Genomic DNA, 17,271 nt, shown 5'->3' with positions numbered 1-17,271 from the left:
AAGAATTAAAGTGTTTATTTGTTGTCATAGTCTTGTCTTTTCAACACTGAGGTGGGATGAAAATCTGACATTCAAATTGAAACCAACCAACTACCAATCAACCACCAAGACAACAGATAAAGGTCAGACATTTTGTCGTTCAACTTGGCTGCGCATATATTCCAATGTAAGGCTTTTCCTATGCTCTGCTATAGCTCTCCTTGCACTGCCTCTCTCCCATTTAAAATGTCAATTTATCCTCGGCTGAATGCTATCAGCGCAGCCATTACTCCACATTCACTGCAGAAACCATCCTCTTTGCCTCCTCTCTCTCTCTCTCTCTCTCTCTCTCTCTCTCTCTCTCTCTCTCTCTCTCTCTCTCTCTCTCTCTCTCTCTTTGCCTGTCTCTCTCTCTGCCTCTCTCTACCTCTCTCTCTCTGCCTCTCTCTCTCTGCCTGTCTCTCTCCTTGCCTCGGTCTCTGTCTCTGTCTCTCTTTTTCACTGTCTCTGTCTCTCTCTCTCCAGTGGGCACTGGCAGTGTTTTCCCATTGCTGGTCTAATTGTGCATTCTGACTAGACAAGGGGCTCATTAAGCAGTAATTACACACATGTTGTTTTCGGCAAACATCTCTATTTGGATTGCATTGCATGGTAATTGTTCAGCAGGGACCGCCTCTCGCAATGTTTCCCAGTGTGACACGTGGTGGAGAGAAAGAGAGACAGGGAGAAAGAGGGAGAGTGTGTGTGAGAGAGGGAGAGAGAGAGTGTGTGTGAGAGAGAGAGAGAGAGTGTGTGTGAGAGAGGGAGAGAGAGAGTGTGTGTGAGAGAGGGAGAGAGAGAGTGTGTGTGAGAGAGGGAGAGAGAGAGTGTGTGTGAGGGAGAGAAAAGGGGGGGGGGGGGGAGTGGCCCAGAACTAGGTCAGGCCTTGCCATCATCGACGAGCGTGGCGCTTCAAAAATAATGAACCCACAAGGTGGAAGTAATGCTAACTAGCGTATCTAGTGAATACATGTAATATTTAGTGCTAATGGTAGAATACAATGTTGCTGTCTTTTCATCTTGGCTTGCGGGATTGTTCAATGCTGGATTTGAAAATTACAGGTTGCATTGAAGAAACCCTTTGATGGATGGGGTAATATGTCTGCCATAATGCTACCATGCTACTATGGAACATCTGGGGGGCTGTATGTCCTTATACAACTATCCCACAGACCTGGGTTCAAATACTATTTAAAATAATTTAAAATACTTTATCTGGGTTTGATTGAGCTGGCCTGGCGCAATGGAACCAAAAGAGTAGTTGCAAAAGTGCTAACAAAGATGGTGGATAAATAAAGATATCCCACTACGTTTTAAAAGCTGTTTACCATTGAAAAAAAATTACCATTCAAAAGAATGGTCAGTTCCGGTCTGCTTAACGGGGTGGTTCTCCCATAGGCAACAATGCATTAGTAGCTGGGTCTGGTCTGCTTAGTTCATTGACTGTAATGTAAACAGAAAAAAATTAAGGAGTGGGATGTCTCGCTTCCACTTCCGTCTCTGGTGCAAACCTTTGGAACTCCAGGCAGGTTAAAGCAAATACTCAAAGTATTTGAAGATTTCAAATAGTATTTGAACCCATGTCTGCTATCCCACCATTACACGAAATAATCCATTCCCCTTGGTGGGCTAGCCAAGGTTAAAACACTTCAAACACTTTACATAGGCCTGACTTCACATTTTACCTTGCAGCATCGGCCTACTGGTGAACGGCAGAAGGGAAACAAACAGTCTGATCAATCAGACCAATCCATTGGGTTCTATTCACTAGGCACCAAAAGGGACTGACGAACTGAAGGAAATAAAATGTAAGGTCCAATGCAGCTGTTTTAATCTCAATATCAAATAATTTCTGAGTAACAATTAAGTACCTTACTGTGATTGTTTTTCAATTAAAATGGTCAAAAAAACACACAAAAAAGCTTCTTAGCAAAGAGCAATTTCTCAAGCAAGAATTTTGCTAGAACGTTTAAACGAAACAAACATCCCTAACCGGAAAAAAAGTGTTTTTATAAAATTATGTTGATGCAGAAAGTAAACAGCATAGTGGCTCAATAGTGTGACTGTGTGAGAGAGAAGTCTTGCATCTCGCTCATCTCAATATCCTAGCCTATTCTTTGATGATAGGCCCTACTTTACTGAAGTTGCGAGACATTGCAAGCCAAGAAATTGCGAGATACAGCATTCCGTGGCTGGTGAAATAGACATTCTTACCAATGACAAAATCTACCTGTATTTGGCGGGTGGTGGGTGTTAATTTCCAACCCTGCTCGTAGTGTGGAAACATATATAAAACACATGAAAATCATGTTTTTGACTGCACTGGGCCTTTAAGTAAAGTGAAATCTCAATCCCAGGGGAAGTGGCCTCGGACCCATACACATTGGTGGCTACGTGTCACTGTGTACCATGGTAGAAAGAAACACAGCGATTTATTTTTTGTCAATTTATATAAGAGAATCTATAAAGAGAGAGTGTATAATACTTGTGACTTTAAAAGCTTTTGCCAGTACAGTACACTAACTCTCACTCAAAATAATTCTCTCACCAAGCGGAATTAACAAGCACTGCTCAGCCATTCTGTAAAGAAAAGGGTGCAGGAGAAGGACTCATGCAATATGCATGTTTGTTTGAGCACCCTACTTCTCCATCTCCCCCTTCTCCCTCTTACTTTCTGTGCAATTAACTGAAGAAGGTCCTCGCCAACCTCAACTTGAAACAATTCCTGAAACAATGTGCGACTGAATTTTGTGAGGGCCCTACCTGTCACAAAGAAAGAAAGAAAGAAAGAAAGAAAGAAAGAAAGAAAGAAAGAAAGAAAGAAAGAAAGAAAGAAAGAAAGAAAGAAAGAAAGAAAGAAAGAAAGAAAGAAAGAAAGAAAGAAAGAAAGAAAGAAAGAAAGAAAGAAAGAAAGAAAGAAAGAAAAAAAGAAAAAGAGAATGGGAGCAAGAAAAATGGCTCTCAGAGTTAGAATGGAGACAAGGAGAGGAGAGTGTCTACTACAGTGACAGTTCTGATGTTTTACCACACCCGGAGCAAACAATGGCCATGGCGTGCACACACACACACACACACACACACACACACACACACACACACACACACACACACACACACACACACACACACACACACACACACACAAGCCCATAAAGAGCGCAGCCTGTGGCCATGGCAACACGTGCTCTGTTGTCGTTAGATAAGGGGAAACAGGGCCTCTTCCTGGTTCTGACTGCTTGATCCCAACTACACAGACAGAGCTGCTTGCAGCTGTGCTAGGTCACATCCACCACTAGTGCCTCACATCCACCTTTTGTTTCTCCCTCTCTACCACATAATTCATCTGCACATGCAAATATGTCTTTATCTATACATAGTACACAGATCTATATTCCAGATATGATTATCTCTATGGCTAGCAGTCCACACGAGCTAGAAGGGTGAGTGTCAAACTCTGTGGCATTACACCTGAATGAATCCCACTACAAACTGTTATGAAATACTCCCCGTTTGCCAGTCTCATTAGCTTACCTTAGGGCCTAACTACTACCATTAAGCTTAGCAAGGTAGGCCTAACGCTCCAAAACACTTAAAGACAACAAGATTCAACTCTATAACAATAAATACAGAGAGTCGGAGAGAATATGTTCTGTTGGTATTGTTATTTGGTCGAGGAATCAATGTAGAGTGCCATTATTATAAAAATATATACATATATTCTAATATGAATAGCAAAAGAAGGATGGATTCAACTTTTGACAATCTATGGAGGCATGTTTTCAATGCAAATATGTATTGGAGGTAAAAAGAAAATGGCAGCCGGCTGAGATGGTTGTCATCCATCCACTTTCTGTTGCAGTCAAACCAGTACAACACAGCCGAGGTTGAACAACAGAGAGATTGAAAGAGAGATTGAAGAGAAAGGCGCTGTGGAATGGGGTTAGGTGGGGTGGTGCTAAATAAGGTATTGTTTTCACTGCGAGAGCGTACAATAGAATACAAATCTTGCCGTCGATGCGACGCACAATGTCCCATTCAAGCAATGCTCACAGGTCAATAGTTGAAAGAAAGATTGAATCTGTTTTTAGCAGGGGCGTCATACACCCCAAAAATCTGATGCGGCACAAAGTATGTGAGGATGGCTGGGGGGTGGTCCGAAGTGGGACTAGTCCCCCAACCAGAAGAGAATTTAGCATTTTTCAAACACCTGAAACAATCTAGAGTCATAATCATTATGCTTAATTTCTATCTAAGCATACCTCTTGAGCTGTCCTCCTGACTTGTGGTTCTTTTAAAAAAATAAACTAAATATGCTTCTCTACATCTCTGCTAAAATCTGGGTAAACGATTGAAAGGAATGTGATTCTTGTTCATTTAATTATTGCTTGCTTTTCTAAAGTCTACCAACCTTGCCAGCAGGCATGCCAGCTAAGATAGTTAGACAAGCTAGCTACTCTAACTTGATTGATAGCCTGAAATGGCTTCTTGGTAGCTAGCTATGAGGTTGGGAGATTGGGAACCTATCTGGGCTAGCTAAAGCCAACTTCCTAAAATTGCTAGGTGGTTAGTAGTATTACAGAGAAACAACAACAACAACAACATATGTATTTATTTTTTCACAGGACTCATCTGAGAGTGCACGTGCCCCTGTTCCCCTATGGGCATGATCCTGGTTTTTAGACATTTACCCATGTTTCTTCCTTTTCGCCGCAATTTGATTTGGCAACTATGACCAATCTCAACCTTAACTTTCAACTCACTTCCAATATAAAAATAATCATTTCACAATACTGACAGATAGAGTTTGGAGTTAACTCAACATGGCCTTTATTTTAGAGCCAATGCCAAGACAATAGTAGAGCAACATACAGTATGCTCAAACACAGTACTAGAAAAGATTGAAGCGTAAAGAGGAATCTAATTCAAAACTACTGCCATAGTAAACTCAGCAAAAAAAGAAATGTCCCTTTTTCAGGACCCTGTCTTCCAAAGATAATTTGTAAAATTCCAAATAACTTCACAGATCTTCATTGTAAAGGGTTTAAACACTGTTTCCCATGCTTGTTCAATGAACCATAAACAATTAATGAACATGCACCTGTGGAACAGTCGTTAAGACGCTAACAGCTTACAGATGGTAGGCAATTAAGGTCACAGTTACGAAAACTTAGGACACTAAAAAGGCCTTTCTACTGACTCTGAAAAACTCCAAAAGAAAGATGCCCAGGGTCCCTGCTCATCTGCGTGAACGTGCCTTAGGCATGCTGCAAGGAGGCATGAGGACTGCAGATGTGGCCAGGGCAATAATTGCAATGTCCGTACTGTGAGACGCCTAAGACAGCACTACAGGGAGACAGGACGGACAGCTGATCGTCCTCGCAGTGGCAGACCATGTGTAACAACACCTGTACAGCATCGGTACATCCGGACATCACACCTGCGGGACAGGTACAGGATGGCAACAACAACTTCCCGAGTTACACCAGGAACACACAATCCTTCCATCAGTGCTCAGACTGTCCGCAATAGCCGGAGAGAGGCTGGACTGAGGGCTTGTAGGCCTGTTGTAAGGCAGGTCCTCACCAGACATCACCGGTAACAACATCGCCTATGGGCACAAACCCACCGTCGCTGGACCAGACAGGACTGGCAAAAAGTGCTCTTCACTGACGAGTTGCGGTTTTGTCTCACCAGGGGTGATGGTCGGATTCGCGTTTATCGTTGAAGGAATGAGCGTTACAAGGAGGCCTGTACTCTGGAGCGGGATCGATTTGGAGGTGGAGGGTCCGTCATGGTCTGGGGCGGTGTGTCACAGCATCATCGGACTGAGCTTGTTGTCATTGCAGGCAATCTCAACGCTGTGCGTTACAGGGAAGACATCCTCCTCCCTCATATGGTACCCCTCCTGCAGGCTCATCCTGACATGACCCTCCAGCATGACAATGCCACCAGCCATACTGCTCGTAATGTGCGTGATTTCCTGCAAGACAGGAATGTCAGTGTTCTGCCATGGCCAGCGAAGAGCCCGGATCGCAATCCCATTGAGCACGTCTGGGACCTGTTGGATCGGAGGGTGAGGGCTAGGGCCATTCCTCCAAGAAATGTCCGGGAACTTGCAGGTGCCTTGGTGGAAGAGTGGGGTAACATCTCACAGCAAGAACTGGCAAATCTGGTGCAGTCCATGAGAAGGAGATGCACTGCAGTACTTAATGCAGCTGGTGGCCACACCAGATACTGACTGTTCCTTTTGATTTTGACCCGCCCTTTGTTCAGGGACACATTATTCAATTTCTGTTAGCCACATGTCTGTGGAACTTGTTCAGTTTATGTCTCAGTTGTTTAATCTTGTTATGTTCATACAAATATTTACACAGGCTCTGTCGCAGCCGGCCGCGACCGGGAGACCCATGGGCGGCGCACAATTGGTCCAGTGTCGTCCAAGGTAGGGGAGGGTTTGGCCGGCAGGGATGTGGGTTCATTTCCCACGGGGGGCCAGTATGAAAAAATAAATAATAATAATACATTTAAAAAAACATGTATGCATTCACTAACTGTAAGTCGCTCTGGATAAGAGCGTCTGCTAAATGACTAAAATGTAATGTAAATGTAAATGTTACGTTTGCTGAAAATAAACGCAGCTGACAGTGAGAGGAAGTTTATTTTTTTGCTGAGTTTATAACAAAAGTTTAATTGACCTGGTCTCTTGTATAACATGGTCTAGTCAGCCCACAACATGGGATATGAAATGTGAAATAGCTTTATAATAAACACTGTTTATACGCAGTGAGTCTTGGCCTATATGTTTATGTTTGCAAGTATTTTATGTGTGTGAGGGTGCCTCTTCATGAACTTGAGTGTCTGTTGGTTTGACAGCGTGACGAGGATGTGTGTGTACATCAGACAAAGTGTGAGTCAAAGAGCCCATATGTGTGTGTGCATGGGTACATGTATATACAACTCGCTCACACCCCTGGAAAATGTGTCCCACCCACACAGTCTTCCCCCTTCCTCTCACTGTGGCCCCTGACAGCCCACCTATTAACCTGTGTCAGGGGAAACACTTCCTTAGAAATGAACAGCATCGTATCAAATGAATGAGCAAAATACAATTAGCCGGCCACCTTAGAGGGGATATTAGGTTAAACTGTAGGCTCATACGATTTGGTTAAAAAGCTAAGATATCAAGTGGGCTTCTTTTTTTAGAAATAGGTCTTGCCTCTACCTAAATAGCAGGAAGCAGCAGATTGTACAGTCAACTTTCTTGACATTGGTAACACCACTTATCGGAATGCAGCAGCCACTACTCTTAAATCTTTGGATGCTGTCTACCATAGAGCCCTTCGCTTTATCACTGGTGACAGTTTTAATACACATCACTGCATCCTGTATCAAAAGGTTAGCTGGTCATCATTAAAGTCCCGTAGGTCACTTCATTACACGCTCTTTGTTTACAAAGCTCTACTACACACGCTTCCAACATACCTCACTTCATTGTTGAAGTATAAAGACATGAGCTACAAAACACGTTCGCAGGGTTGGTTAACTCTTGAGGTTCCTCGGGACTCCACCGAATTGGGTAGATGTGCTTTTAGTTTTGATTTGCCCCACTGCTGGAATAATCTGCAGATCTGGTTGAAATTGGATGTTCTGGTGCCGCTCAGGCAGTTTAGGGTATTGATTATAGACCTGGTAGCTGAGAGATGTAGATGTTATCTACGATTGTATTTGAGATTTTTGTGTATTTTAACTGTTGCTTGTATTCTAAAATGTGTAAAGTGTAAAATGCAGGGCTCCCTTGTAAAATAGACCTTGGTCTCAATGGGACTCCCTGTTGAAATAAAGGTCAAATCAAAATAAAGTATACCGTAGTGTAGGCTAACCTGTGCACTGGCAGAAACCTAAACATGAGCATACATAGGGTAACAAGTGGAGAAGTTGACAAGAACTGAACACAGGCACAGAGACAAGCGCACACAATTGCGCACGCACGGACACACATAAACAAACAAAAGGTAGACTACATGACCAAAAGTATGTGGACACCTGCTTGTGGAACATCTCATTCCAAAATCATGGACATTAATATGTTGGTCCCCCCTTTAATGCTATAACAGCCTACACTCTTCTGAAAAGGCTTTCCATTAGATTTAGGAACATTGCTGCGGGGACTTGCTTCCATTCAGCCACAAGAGCATTAGTGAGGTCGGGCACTGATGTTGGACGATTAGGCGTGGCTCGCAGTCGGCGTTCCAATTCATCCCAAAGGTGTTCGATGGGGTTGAGGTCAGGACTCTGTGCAGGCCAGTCAAGTTCTTCCACACCGAACTCGACAAAACATTTCTGTATGGACCTCGCTTTGTGCAAGGGGGCATTGTCATGCTGAAACAGGAACGGGCCTTCCCCAAACTGTTGCCACAAAGTTGGGAGCACAGAATCGTCTAGAATGTCACTATATGCAGTAGCATTAAGATGTCCCTTCACTGGTACTAAGGGGCCTAGCCCAAACCATGCCAGATAGTGAAGTGTGATTCATCACTCCAGAAAATGAATTTCCACTGCTCCAGAGTCCAATGGCGGCGAGCTTTACACCACTCCAGCCGACGCTTGGCATTGCGCATGGTGAACTTAGGCTTGTGTGCGGCTGCTCGGCCATGGAAACCCATATCATGAAGCTCCCGACGAACAGTTATTGTGCTGACGTTGCTTCCAGAAGCAGTTTGGTACTCGGTAGTGAGTGTTGCACCCGAGGACAGATGTTTGTTACACACTACGCACTTCAGCACTCAGCAGTCCCGTTCTGTGAGCTTGTGTGGCCTACCACTTCGCGGTTGAGCCGCTGTTGCTCCTAGACGTTTCCACTTCACAATAACAGCACTTACAGTTGACCGGGGCAGCTCTAGCAGGGCAGAAATTTGACAAACTGACTTGTTGGAAAGGTGGCATCCTATGACTGTACCACGTTGAAAGTCACTGAGGTCTTCAGTAAGGCCATTCTACTGCCAATGTCTGTCTATGTAGATTTCATGGCTATGTGCTCTATTCTATACACCTGTCAGCAACGGATGTGGCTGACATAACCGAATCCACTAATTTGAAGGGGTGTCCACATACTTTTGCAAATATACCTCACCCATCCACCCACAAATTACACCAAAGAGCATACTGTACTGTAGACACATACACAAAGACACACACGCATTCAAATGTAATGGTAAGGTGTAGCCGTGGAGCGGGGAGGGGAAGGAGTTTGTGTGTGTATGAGTGTGTGTGTGAGTGTGTGTGTGTGAGTGTGTGTGTGAGTGTGAATGTGTGTGTGAGTGTGTGTGTGTGTGTGTGTACGTGTGTACGTGTGTGAGTGTGTGTGTGAGTGTGTGTGTGAGTGTGTGTGTGTGAGTGTGTGTGTGTGTGCGCCCGTCTGCACGTGTCTGTGCGTACGCATGTGTGTGGGTGTGTATGTGGGGTTTCTCTGGCGAGGGAGAGGATGCAGAGCAGAACCCACTTTTAACTGAATCTGGTAAACAGCGTTGGGGAGATAAAGGGCAGAGTGAATGTCACATTACCCCAGACCTTTGCCTCTGCTCACCGCAACATCAGATAACGGCAGTGGAAAAAAAAACGTCTGGTTTCCTCTACCATATAATTGGTTATCTTAATGCAATCTACTGCTCTCTTGCCTCCCTGCACCATATGAATGTATGAAAGAGAAAAGGAAAAGAAAAAAAAAGATTTATAAAAGTGCGGCTGAAGTTTTGACTGTTCTGGCAGTGACAAAAATAAATCATTACAAGCAAAGGAAACGTATCAGTCTATTTACATCCCTGGCTGTTTCTTCCCCCCTGCATAGTTCCGTGTCAAAAGGTAGACTGTTGTGTTGCTGCCTTGTGTGACTTATTGAAGAGTGCAGTGTTGTCGATGTTTATTATGTGGGATTGGACGTACGGTGAGACAGACTGCCATGGAGGAAACACAAGGGATGGTTTCATTAACTACTAGACTATAGTCGCGCCTATATGGAGCCTTGTCGATGTGTGTGTGTGTGTGTGTGTGTGTGTGTGTGTGTGTGTGTGTGTGTGTGTGTGTAGCTGCCCTTCTGGGTTTCCTTGTTGGTATGTCGGAGGACCACTAATGCAGCTAACTCTAGAGAGTGTTAATTCGTGGATCACAACCTTCTGAACCTACAAGGGGCTCAGCACCGACCCTTGGGGAACACACTCTGGGGCTTAGTATAGAGGAAGGAGGTTAGGGGGGCCTTAGCCATATCTCACCCCAGCAGTGGGCAGTCTTTTCCCAGCTGGGTTGGAGCCTGGGGGTGGGGTACCGTGGAGGAGCCGAACCCCTCGTTCACCCACACCGTACCGGGCCTGTGGTGAGAGAGACAGGAGGGAGAGAGAAGAGAGAGAGAGAGACAGGAGAGCGAGAAGAGAAGGAGGGGGAGGAAATAAGAGGGAGGCCCTTTAGATTCGGAGTTACAAGCAGGGCATTTTCAAAAGGAACATTTCAATCCGCAAAATACCATCCCCTCTCTCACCCTTCCCTCCCCACGCGTGCAGGGGGAGGAGTAATGACATGGATCTCAAACAGTGGTTCTATACAGTGCAACGCTGCACAGGGAAGAATGGAGCTTAATGAGCTGACATCCTCCTCCACCCACTTACCGCCCACTCCCCATGCCCCTCAACCCCCAGGAGAGAGTGGTGCTGAACACTGGCACAGAGCCAAGGCTCTGGAGACTAGCAAAGAACCATAGAGCTCTCACGCCTCATAGTAGTTGCTGGCTAACCTAAACTAGAGCAATCTATACCGCACTGGAGGCTGTTAACGGCTCATAATAACAGCCGGAACGGAACAAATGGAATGAAATTAGCAAAGATTACTCAAACCTGTTTTTGCTTTGTCATTATGGGGTATTATGTGTAGATTGATGAGGGGAAAAAACTATTTAATCAATTTTAGAATAAGGCTATAACCTAACAAAATGTGGAAAAAGTCAAGGGATCTGAATACTTTCCGAATGCACTGTACAAGCACCACATGTTCACACGTTTCAGAACGCATGCATACCTCTGACACCACACTTAAAACATCTACCAAGACAACTGTACAGCAGTTAGGAACACAGCATGTGCAGCCGAGGCACACGCACCGAAACCAAGGCCTCAAAGCGTTGTGGTGTGGCTGTGGCCTATCACCTTAAAGGACATGGTGAAATAACCAATCAGGCCATTGACAGCGCCCCCATTTCTCGTTGGTCACATGGTTTGTGGGTGAATAAAAAGTTAAATAAAGCCTCAGCAACCTTTTATGTTGCATCACCGGAAGCCAGTATGAAGATGCTTCCCACACATGGGTAGCGGAGAGTGGGGTAAGGTGAGCCAAAGGGGTAAGTTGAGCCTTGTTTCTAGGAAACCATACACAAAATGTATCATTTTGACCAAATATTTAGGAAGAGGTCATCATTTCATGGAGTCTATGAAGGAAGAAACCACATGGAAAAAGTGATAAGCGAGTCAAATTTATTGTGTTCGTTTTTTCATGATGCTTGTATCTAAACCAAAGTAAATCATTTTAAGATTGTTCTATACATCAGTTGGGGTCTCTATAAGCTTCAATATGAGGTCCTAAACCTAGCATGAAAGTGCATCCTTTTAGTTGTGTGGGCCAATATAATACAAATGTTAGCCTTGGTGTAAGTTGAGCCAATGGCCATGGGGTAAGTTGAGCAAATGGCTGAGCCAATGGCAAGCTGAGCAAATTGTAATGTTTTCTTCTCAGTTGTAATGCAAGGCATTATTGCTGGGATATGGGGTAACAACAGCCCCTGGCATATGTGATTTTTTTTTTTTTTAAGTGCTAAGTGTTTGTTAGGTTTTAAGACAGTGTTAAAACATGCTTAAAATAATTAAAAGACAAAAAAGCTTGGGAAATAAAGATAGACATGGTTTGAAAAAGGTAGCAGTAATATTTAATTCAGTACAGAAATGTGTAGGTGGCTTAACATACCCTGTCCCACAGCACAACTTCACCCATAGACGGGGTAAGCTATGTTTTCAAAACTGTAATGTTTACATGAATTCTGATTATTTCCAGGGATACATGACATCCTGAAATATATATCTTTGTTAGAAAGAATACTATATTTCCCTTGATGGAGTGATGCTGAATGTAAAAATGGCTCAACTTACCCCACTCTCCCCTACTACTGAGACCCAACTCAAAGAACAATGGTAAGAGAAAGAGAGAGAGAATGAGAGAGAAAGACAGAAAAAAACGAGGTAAAGCAAGGTTAAACCGTCATAAAACTTAAATGGGTTCGCAAACAGATGAGAAATGAGCCTGGTGCTAGCTACTGTAAACAAACTACATTTGCAAGAGCCTACCTATGGTACAAAATAACAGAAAAAAGACCCTGCTTCCCTCAGCGTTGGCACAGGGCAGATGTGTTTGTTTGCCAGTGAGACTTCCCCTAGGAGAGCTGGTGCGTGTAAGCCCTGGCTACTCATCTACCGGCCTGCCGCCAGTCTGGCTCAATGAGGAGCTCCATTACCCCCCTATTGGGAGAACAAGTGGATCCATCCAACCCCACTGATATGGAGATATGTCTCGGGCTGGGCGGTCACAACAACAAGAGCTACTCACTTGGGGATGTAGGGGTGCGGTGGGCATGGTTCTGTATTTCCTCATAATTATTTATCCATCTAATGCTACTGTATGTGTTTGTTGATCATCAGGCAGCTTCTATTTTGACCTGTGGGTAATGTCAACTCCATGGCAAACATGTTGATGATTCAAAACTAGAAAGAATGTAAATGTTAAGAAATTGAGGACAAAGGATTAGGTAGGTAGTTGACAAAGTGTTCTTGTGCACAAATAATAAGACACTTGTGCTCAACGTATTTTCCTTTAGACATTCTCCTTGCCATAGCCTATGGCCCCAAATGGAAATGACATTTTTAAGAACCTCTGCAAATACAATTCTTTGAACATTTGAAGAAGGTTTTACTTGCAATGTCTGTATCACACGATTATTTCAGTCTCATTATTTGAAAATTATTCTGTCTCGAATAATGGGTGTAATTAGAAATGTAAAAAGCAGAGAAGATAAAGGATATACCAAGCTATCCGCCATACGGGAAAAGACGAGACAGAGGGAAACATCTAATTTTATCAATTTGAAACAATGTGGAGATGAATGGTTAGTTATTAAGGCCAATAGCAAATCTGTCCAGTGAGTAATTTGTTGGAGTTGTACATTTTTAATACTCCTAAATGGAAAGCACTAGGAACACTAACTTTATAAAATAATAGCAGGCTAATTTCACCTTGGCGCTACACTATCCAAGCCGCTTAATTATTTACAGTTAAAGAATATTGCCTCGGGCCACATTTGTTTTAAAATATTAAAGATCCCACTGAGACAGTGAATCATCTCTGTAAAATACCCGCTGTAGCAAATATGACTACCATGAGGAGATGAGATTTCATCTAATATCTATTCTATACCAGACCTGGCTAATACACTATTGGAAATCGTTTAAAATACTTTATCTGTGTGTGATTGAGCTTGCCTGGCTTAATCGACCAACAGAACAATCCCAATGACCAAAACAACTTCAACTAGAGAGGAATCCAGCTCGTGGACCAATGAAGTGAATGATGTCTTACAGGATACTTGCCTTTGGGGACTCTGCTGCTCTCTTCACTGACATTTTTGTAATATGTCTGCAATGTGACATACTGTATATTTAACATGGCATTATAGTGAGTGACATAAAGTAATACGTCAGAATTGGTGACATATAACTAAAACTTCAGCATAGGTGACATACACTGAGTGTACAAAACATTAAAAACACCTTCCTAAGAATGGTCCACCACCCAAAGGACATCCAGCCAACTTAACACAACTGTGGGAAGCATTAGAGTCAATATGGGCCAGCATCCCTGTGTAACGCTTTCGACAACTTGTAGAGTCCATGCCCCGACGAATTGAGGCTGTTCTGACGGCAAAACGGCGGGGTGCAACTCATTATTAGGAAGGTGTTCCTAATGTTTGGTATACTCAGTGTATACGGTAGTGTTAATAATGTTACCTCCTCAGGATAGCGTCACATCTCGCCTCCTCTTTACCATTAGCAATGGTGCGGAATGTCATTCACCTATTAACTTCAGCCAATGAGCATGGCACACTAAGGCAATTCCACCACGCTTGCTGATTAGCCTATTGGCTCACTCGTGCAATAATCACTTCCTCTTCTGTCAACCAATTGGCATAAATCTATGGGAGTATTTATATGTCAACTCACCCCTTGTCTCTCACTTGATGTTTTGCAGCAACAGTCTTCCAACGACCTTCCACCTCCCCACCACCACCACCAGCATAATAACCTGAATGCCCATCATCAGAACCCTGTTCTCCAAACGATACCAGCTGCCCAGCATAGGGCAACCTTTCATCAGCAGCTGGTTCTGAGGATCATTCCTCAGAGATGAAGCCTACCCCAAACAATACATTAAAATTCCATATTGTATTCTGTCTCTGTTGTCATTCAGTTAAACCTGTACTCAATTGAACTGTAGATTGATTCCACAATGTCATCACAATCATCATTATCATCACTGTAAAATAACATTTGAAAAGGAGTATTCATTTATCCACGCATAACATGTATGGTTTTGACCCAACTACACTACATGGCCAAAAGTATATGGACACCTGCTTGTCGAACATCTCATTCCAAAATCATGGACATTAATATGCAGTTGGTCCCCCCATTACTGCTATAACAGCCTCCACTCTTCTGAGAACGCTTTCCACTAGATGTTGGAACATTGCTGCAGGGACTTGCTTCCATTCAGCCACAAGAGCATTAGTGAGGTCGGGCAATGATGTTGGGCGATTAGACCTGGCTTGCAGTCGGCGTTCCAATTCATCCCAAAGGTGTTCGATGGGGTTGGGGTCAGGGCTCTGTGCAGGCCAGTCAAGTTCTTCCACACCGATCTCGACAAACCATTTCTGTATGGACCTCGCTTTGTGCACGGGGGCATTGTCATGCTGAAACAGGAAAGGGCCTTCCGCAAACTGTTGCCACAAAGTTAGAAGCACAGAATCGTCTAGAATGTCATTGTAGCGTTAAGATTTCCCTTCACTGGAACTAAGGGGCCTAGCCCTAACCATGAAAAACATCCCCAGACCATTATTCCTCATCCACCAAACTTTATAGTTGGTACTATGCATTGGGGCAGGTAGCGTTCTCCTGGCTTCCGCCAAACCCAGATTCGTCCGTCGGACTGCCAGATGGTGAAGCGTGATTCAGAGAACGCGTTTCCACTGTTCCAGAGTCCAATGGCGGTGAGCTTTACACCACTCCAGCCGACGCTTGGCATTGTACATGGTGATCTTAGGCTTGTGTGCGGCTGCTCGGCAATGGAAACCCATTTCATGAAGCTCCTGATGAACAGTTTTTGTGCTGACGTTGCTTCCAGAGGCAGTTTGAAACTCGGTAGTGAGTGTTGCACCCGAGGACAGACGATTGTTACGTGCTACGCGCTTCAGCACTCGGTGGTCCCGTTCTGTGAGCTTGTGTGGCCTACCACTTCGCAGCAGAGCCGCTGTTGCTCCTAGACGTTTCCACTTCACAATAACAGCCCTTACAGTTGACCGGGGCAACTCTAGCAGAGCAGGAATTTGACGAACTGACTTGTTGGAAAGGTGGCATCCTATGGCGGTGCCACCTTGAAAGTCACTGAGCTCTTCAGTAAGGCCATTCTACTGCCAATGTTTGTTTATGGAGATTGCATGGCTGTGTGCTCGATTTTATACACCTATCAGCAACGGGTGTGGCTGAAATAGCCGAATCCACTAATTTGAAGGGGTGTCCACATACTTTTGTTTATATAGTGTATGTCCATTGCATGTTACTTTGCAGTATAACTGCGCCACAGTGGAATTAAAGTGCAAAGGATCACATTCCTAGACAGCTGGTAGTTGTAAATTCCTATCAGGAAAAAAGGGGGAGGGGGTTACTTTGAAACCTTTCATACTGCTTTAGGGATTAGAGATTTAGCACTAGAAAAAAATCATTAAAATAATCCACAATTTGCATGTTTTATCTTCACAAAGGGAGCTCAAAACGCTAAGTCCCACACCCTCCCTCCTCCTCCTCTCACCCCCTCCCCCAACAACACACACATGCATGTTCCATCATCAAACATACACACACACACATGCATGTTCCATCCTCAAACACACACACACACACATGCATGTTCCATCCTCAAACACACACACACACACACACACACACACACACACTGTGTAAAATCCTAGCAGAATACATTATTCACCACAATATATCACATCACAGAGATGCAGTCTCTCTGTATCGTGGGAGATAGATACGGTTTTGGGTGAAACCAGTTCGTCAGAGAGGGGTCTACCTGTTATAGCTAGTGGGCAAGATGGAAAAAAACAAGAAAGTAACAATGGATACAATGACTCAAAAATGTTTACCTGGAGCAGGAGTGTGTTTTTGTGTGTGTGCGCGAATGTGCGCACGTGCATGCATTTTCATTCGTTTGTGGGAGTGTAGCAAGGGGACGAATAGCTACCTCACCCATACTTTACATTATTGATCTGTTTTGTATCCACCTGTTAGTGAGCTGACCCAAATATATTCCACTGGCTGCGTGTAACGCTCCTGCCCTGCAATTAACCCCAGAGCAAGGCAAGCATTTGTGAATCTGCCCCATTGGTGTGTCAGGTGCAACATTCAAACCCTCAGTCGTCCTCTGCACTGAACCACACTCTACCCCTTCATTGCATCACAACAAAACATCAATGATAATACCAAACAAGGGGGTACCCTAGAACCATAACGGGTTCTTCGGCTGTACTTGGCTGTCCCTGTAGGAGAACCCATTTTGTCTTGCAGGTAGACGATTTTCACCAAAGGGTTCTTAAAGGCTTCTTTCAGGATTCTTCATTGGGTGAAAAGGTTCTACCTGGAACCAAAAACAGCCCAAGAACCTGTACTTGGTGCGGTGAATTTCTATCCAAAGTAATATGATCAATCAATCGTAAACATATGATTCTGCCGCCCCACATCCAAATCCACTTCAATGGTATGAGGTTGATTTATGAAAGCTTCACATAGGACATAGATGGCATCCTTAGCAAAGTAAGTAATAAGCCACAGGAGTCCATTGAATTAGTCATTTGACTGTCTAAATAACGATTTGAATTGGAGAGAAAGT

General features: G+C 43.9%; 1 protein-coding gene across 1 annotated transcript in view; it reads right to left on the bottom strand.

Annotated features, from left to right (window-relative positions):
- LOC311149818 (TOX high mobility group box family member 2-like) overlaps nucleotides 1-17,271 on the bottom strand; it is a 98,287-nt gene that overhangs the window by 50,030 nt on the left and 30,986 nt on the right. The window contains exon 2 of the mRNA XM_084187043.1: nucleotides 10,284-10,379. Within this exon, the coding sequence (XP_084043169.1) occupies nucleotides 10,284-10,379 (96 nt within the window). The remainder of the gene's footprint in view (nucleotides 1-10,283; nucleotides 10,380-17,271) is intronic.

The sequence above is a fragment of the Coregonus lavaretus genome (assembly GCF_964263955.1).
Source record: "Coregonus lavaretus genome assembly, chromosome: 22".
Lineage (NCBI taxonomy): Eukaryota > Metazoa > Chordata > Actinopteri > Salmoniformes > Salmonidae > Coregonus > Coregonus lavaretus.
The sequence above is the reverse complement of the archived record's forward strand: the minus strand, read 5'-3'. Positions and strand labels throughout refer to the sequence as shown.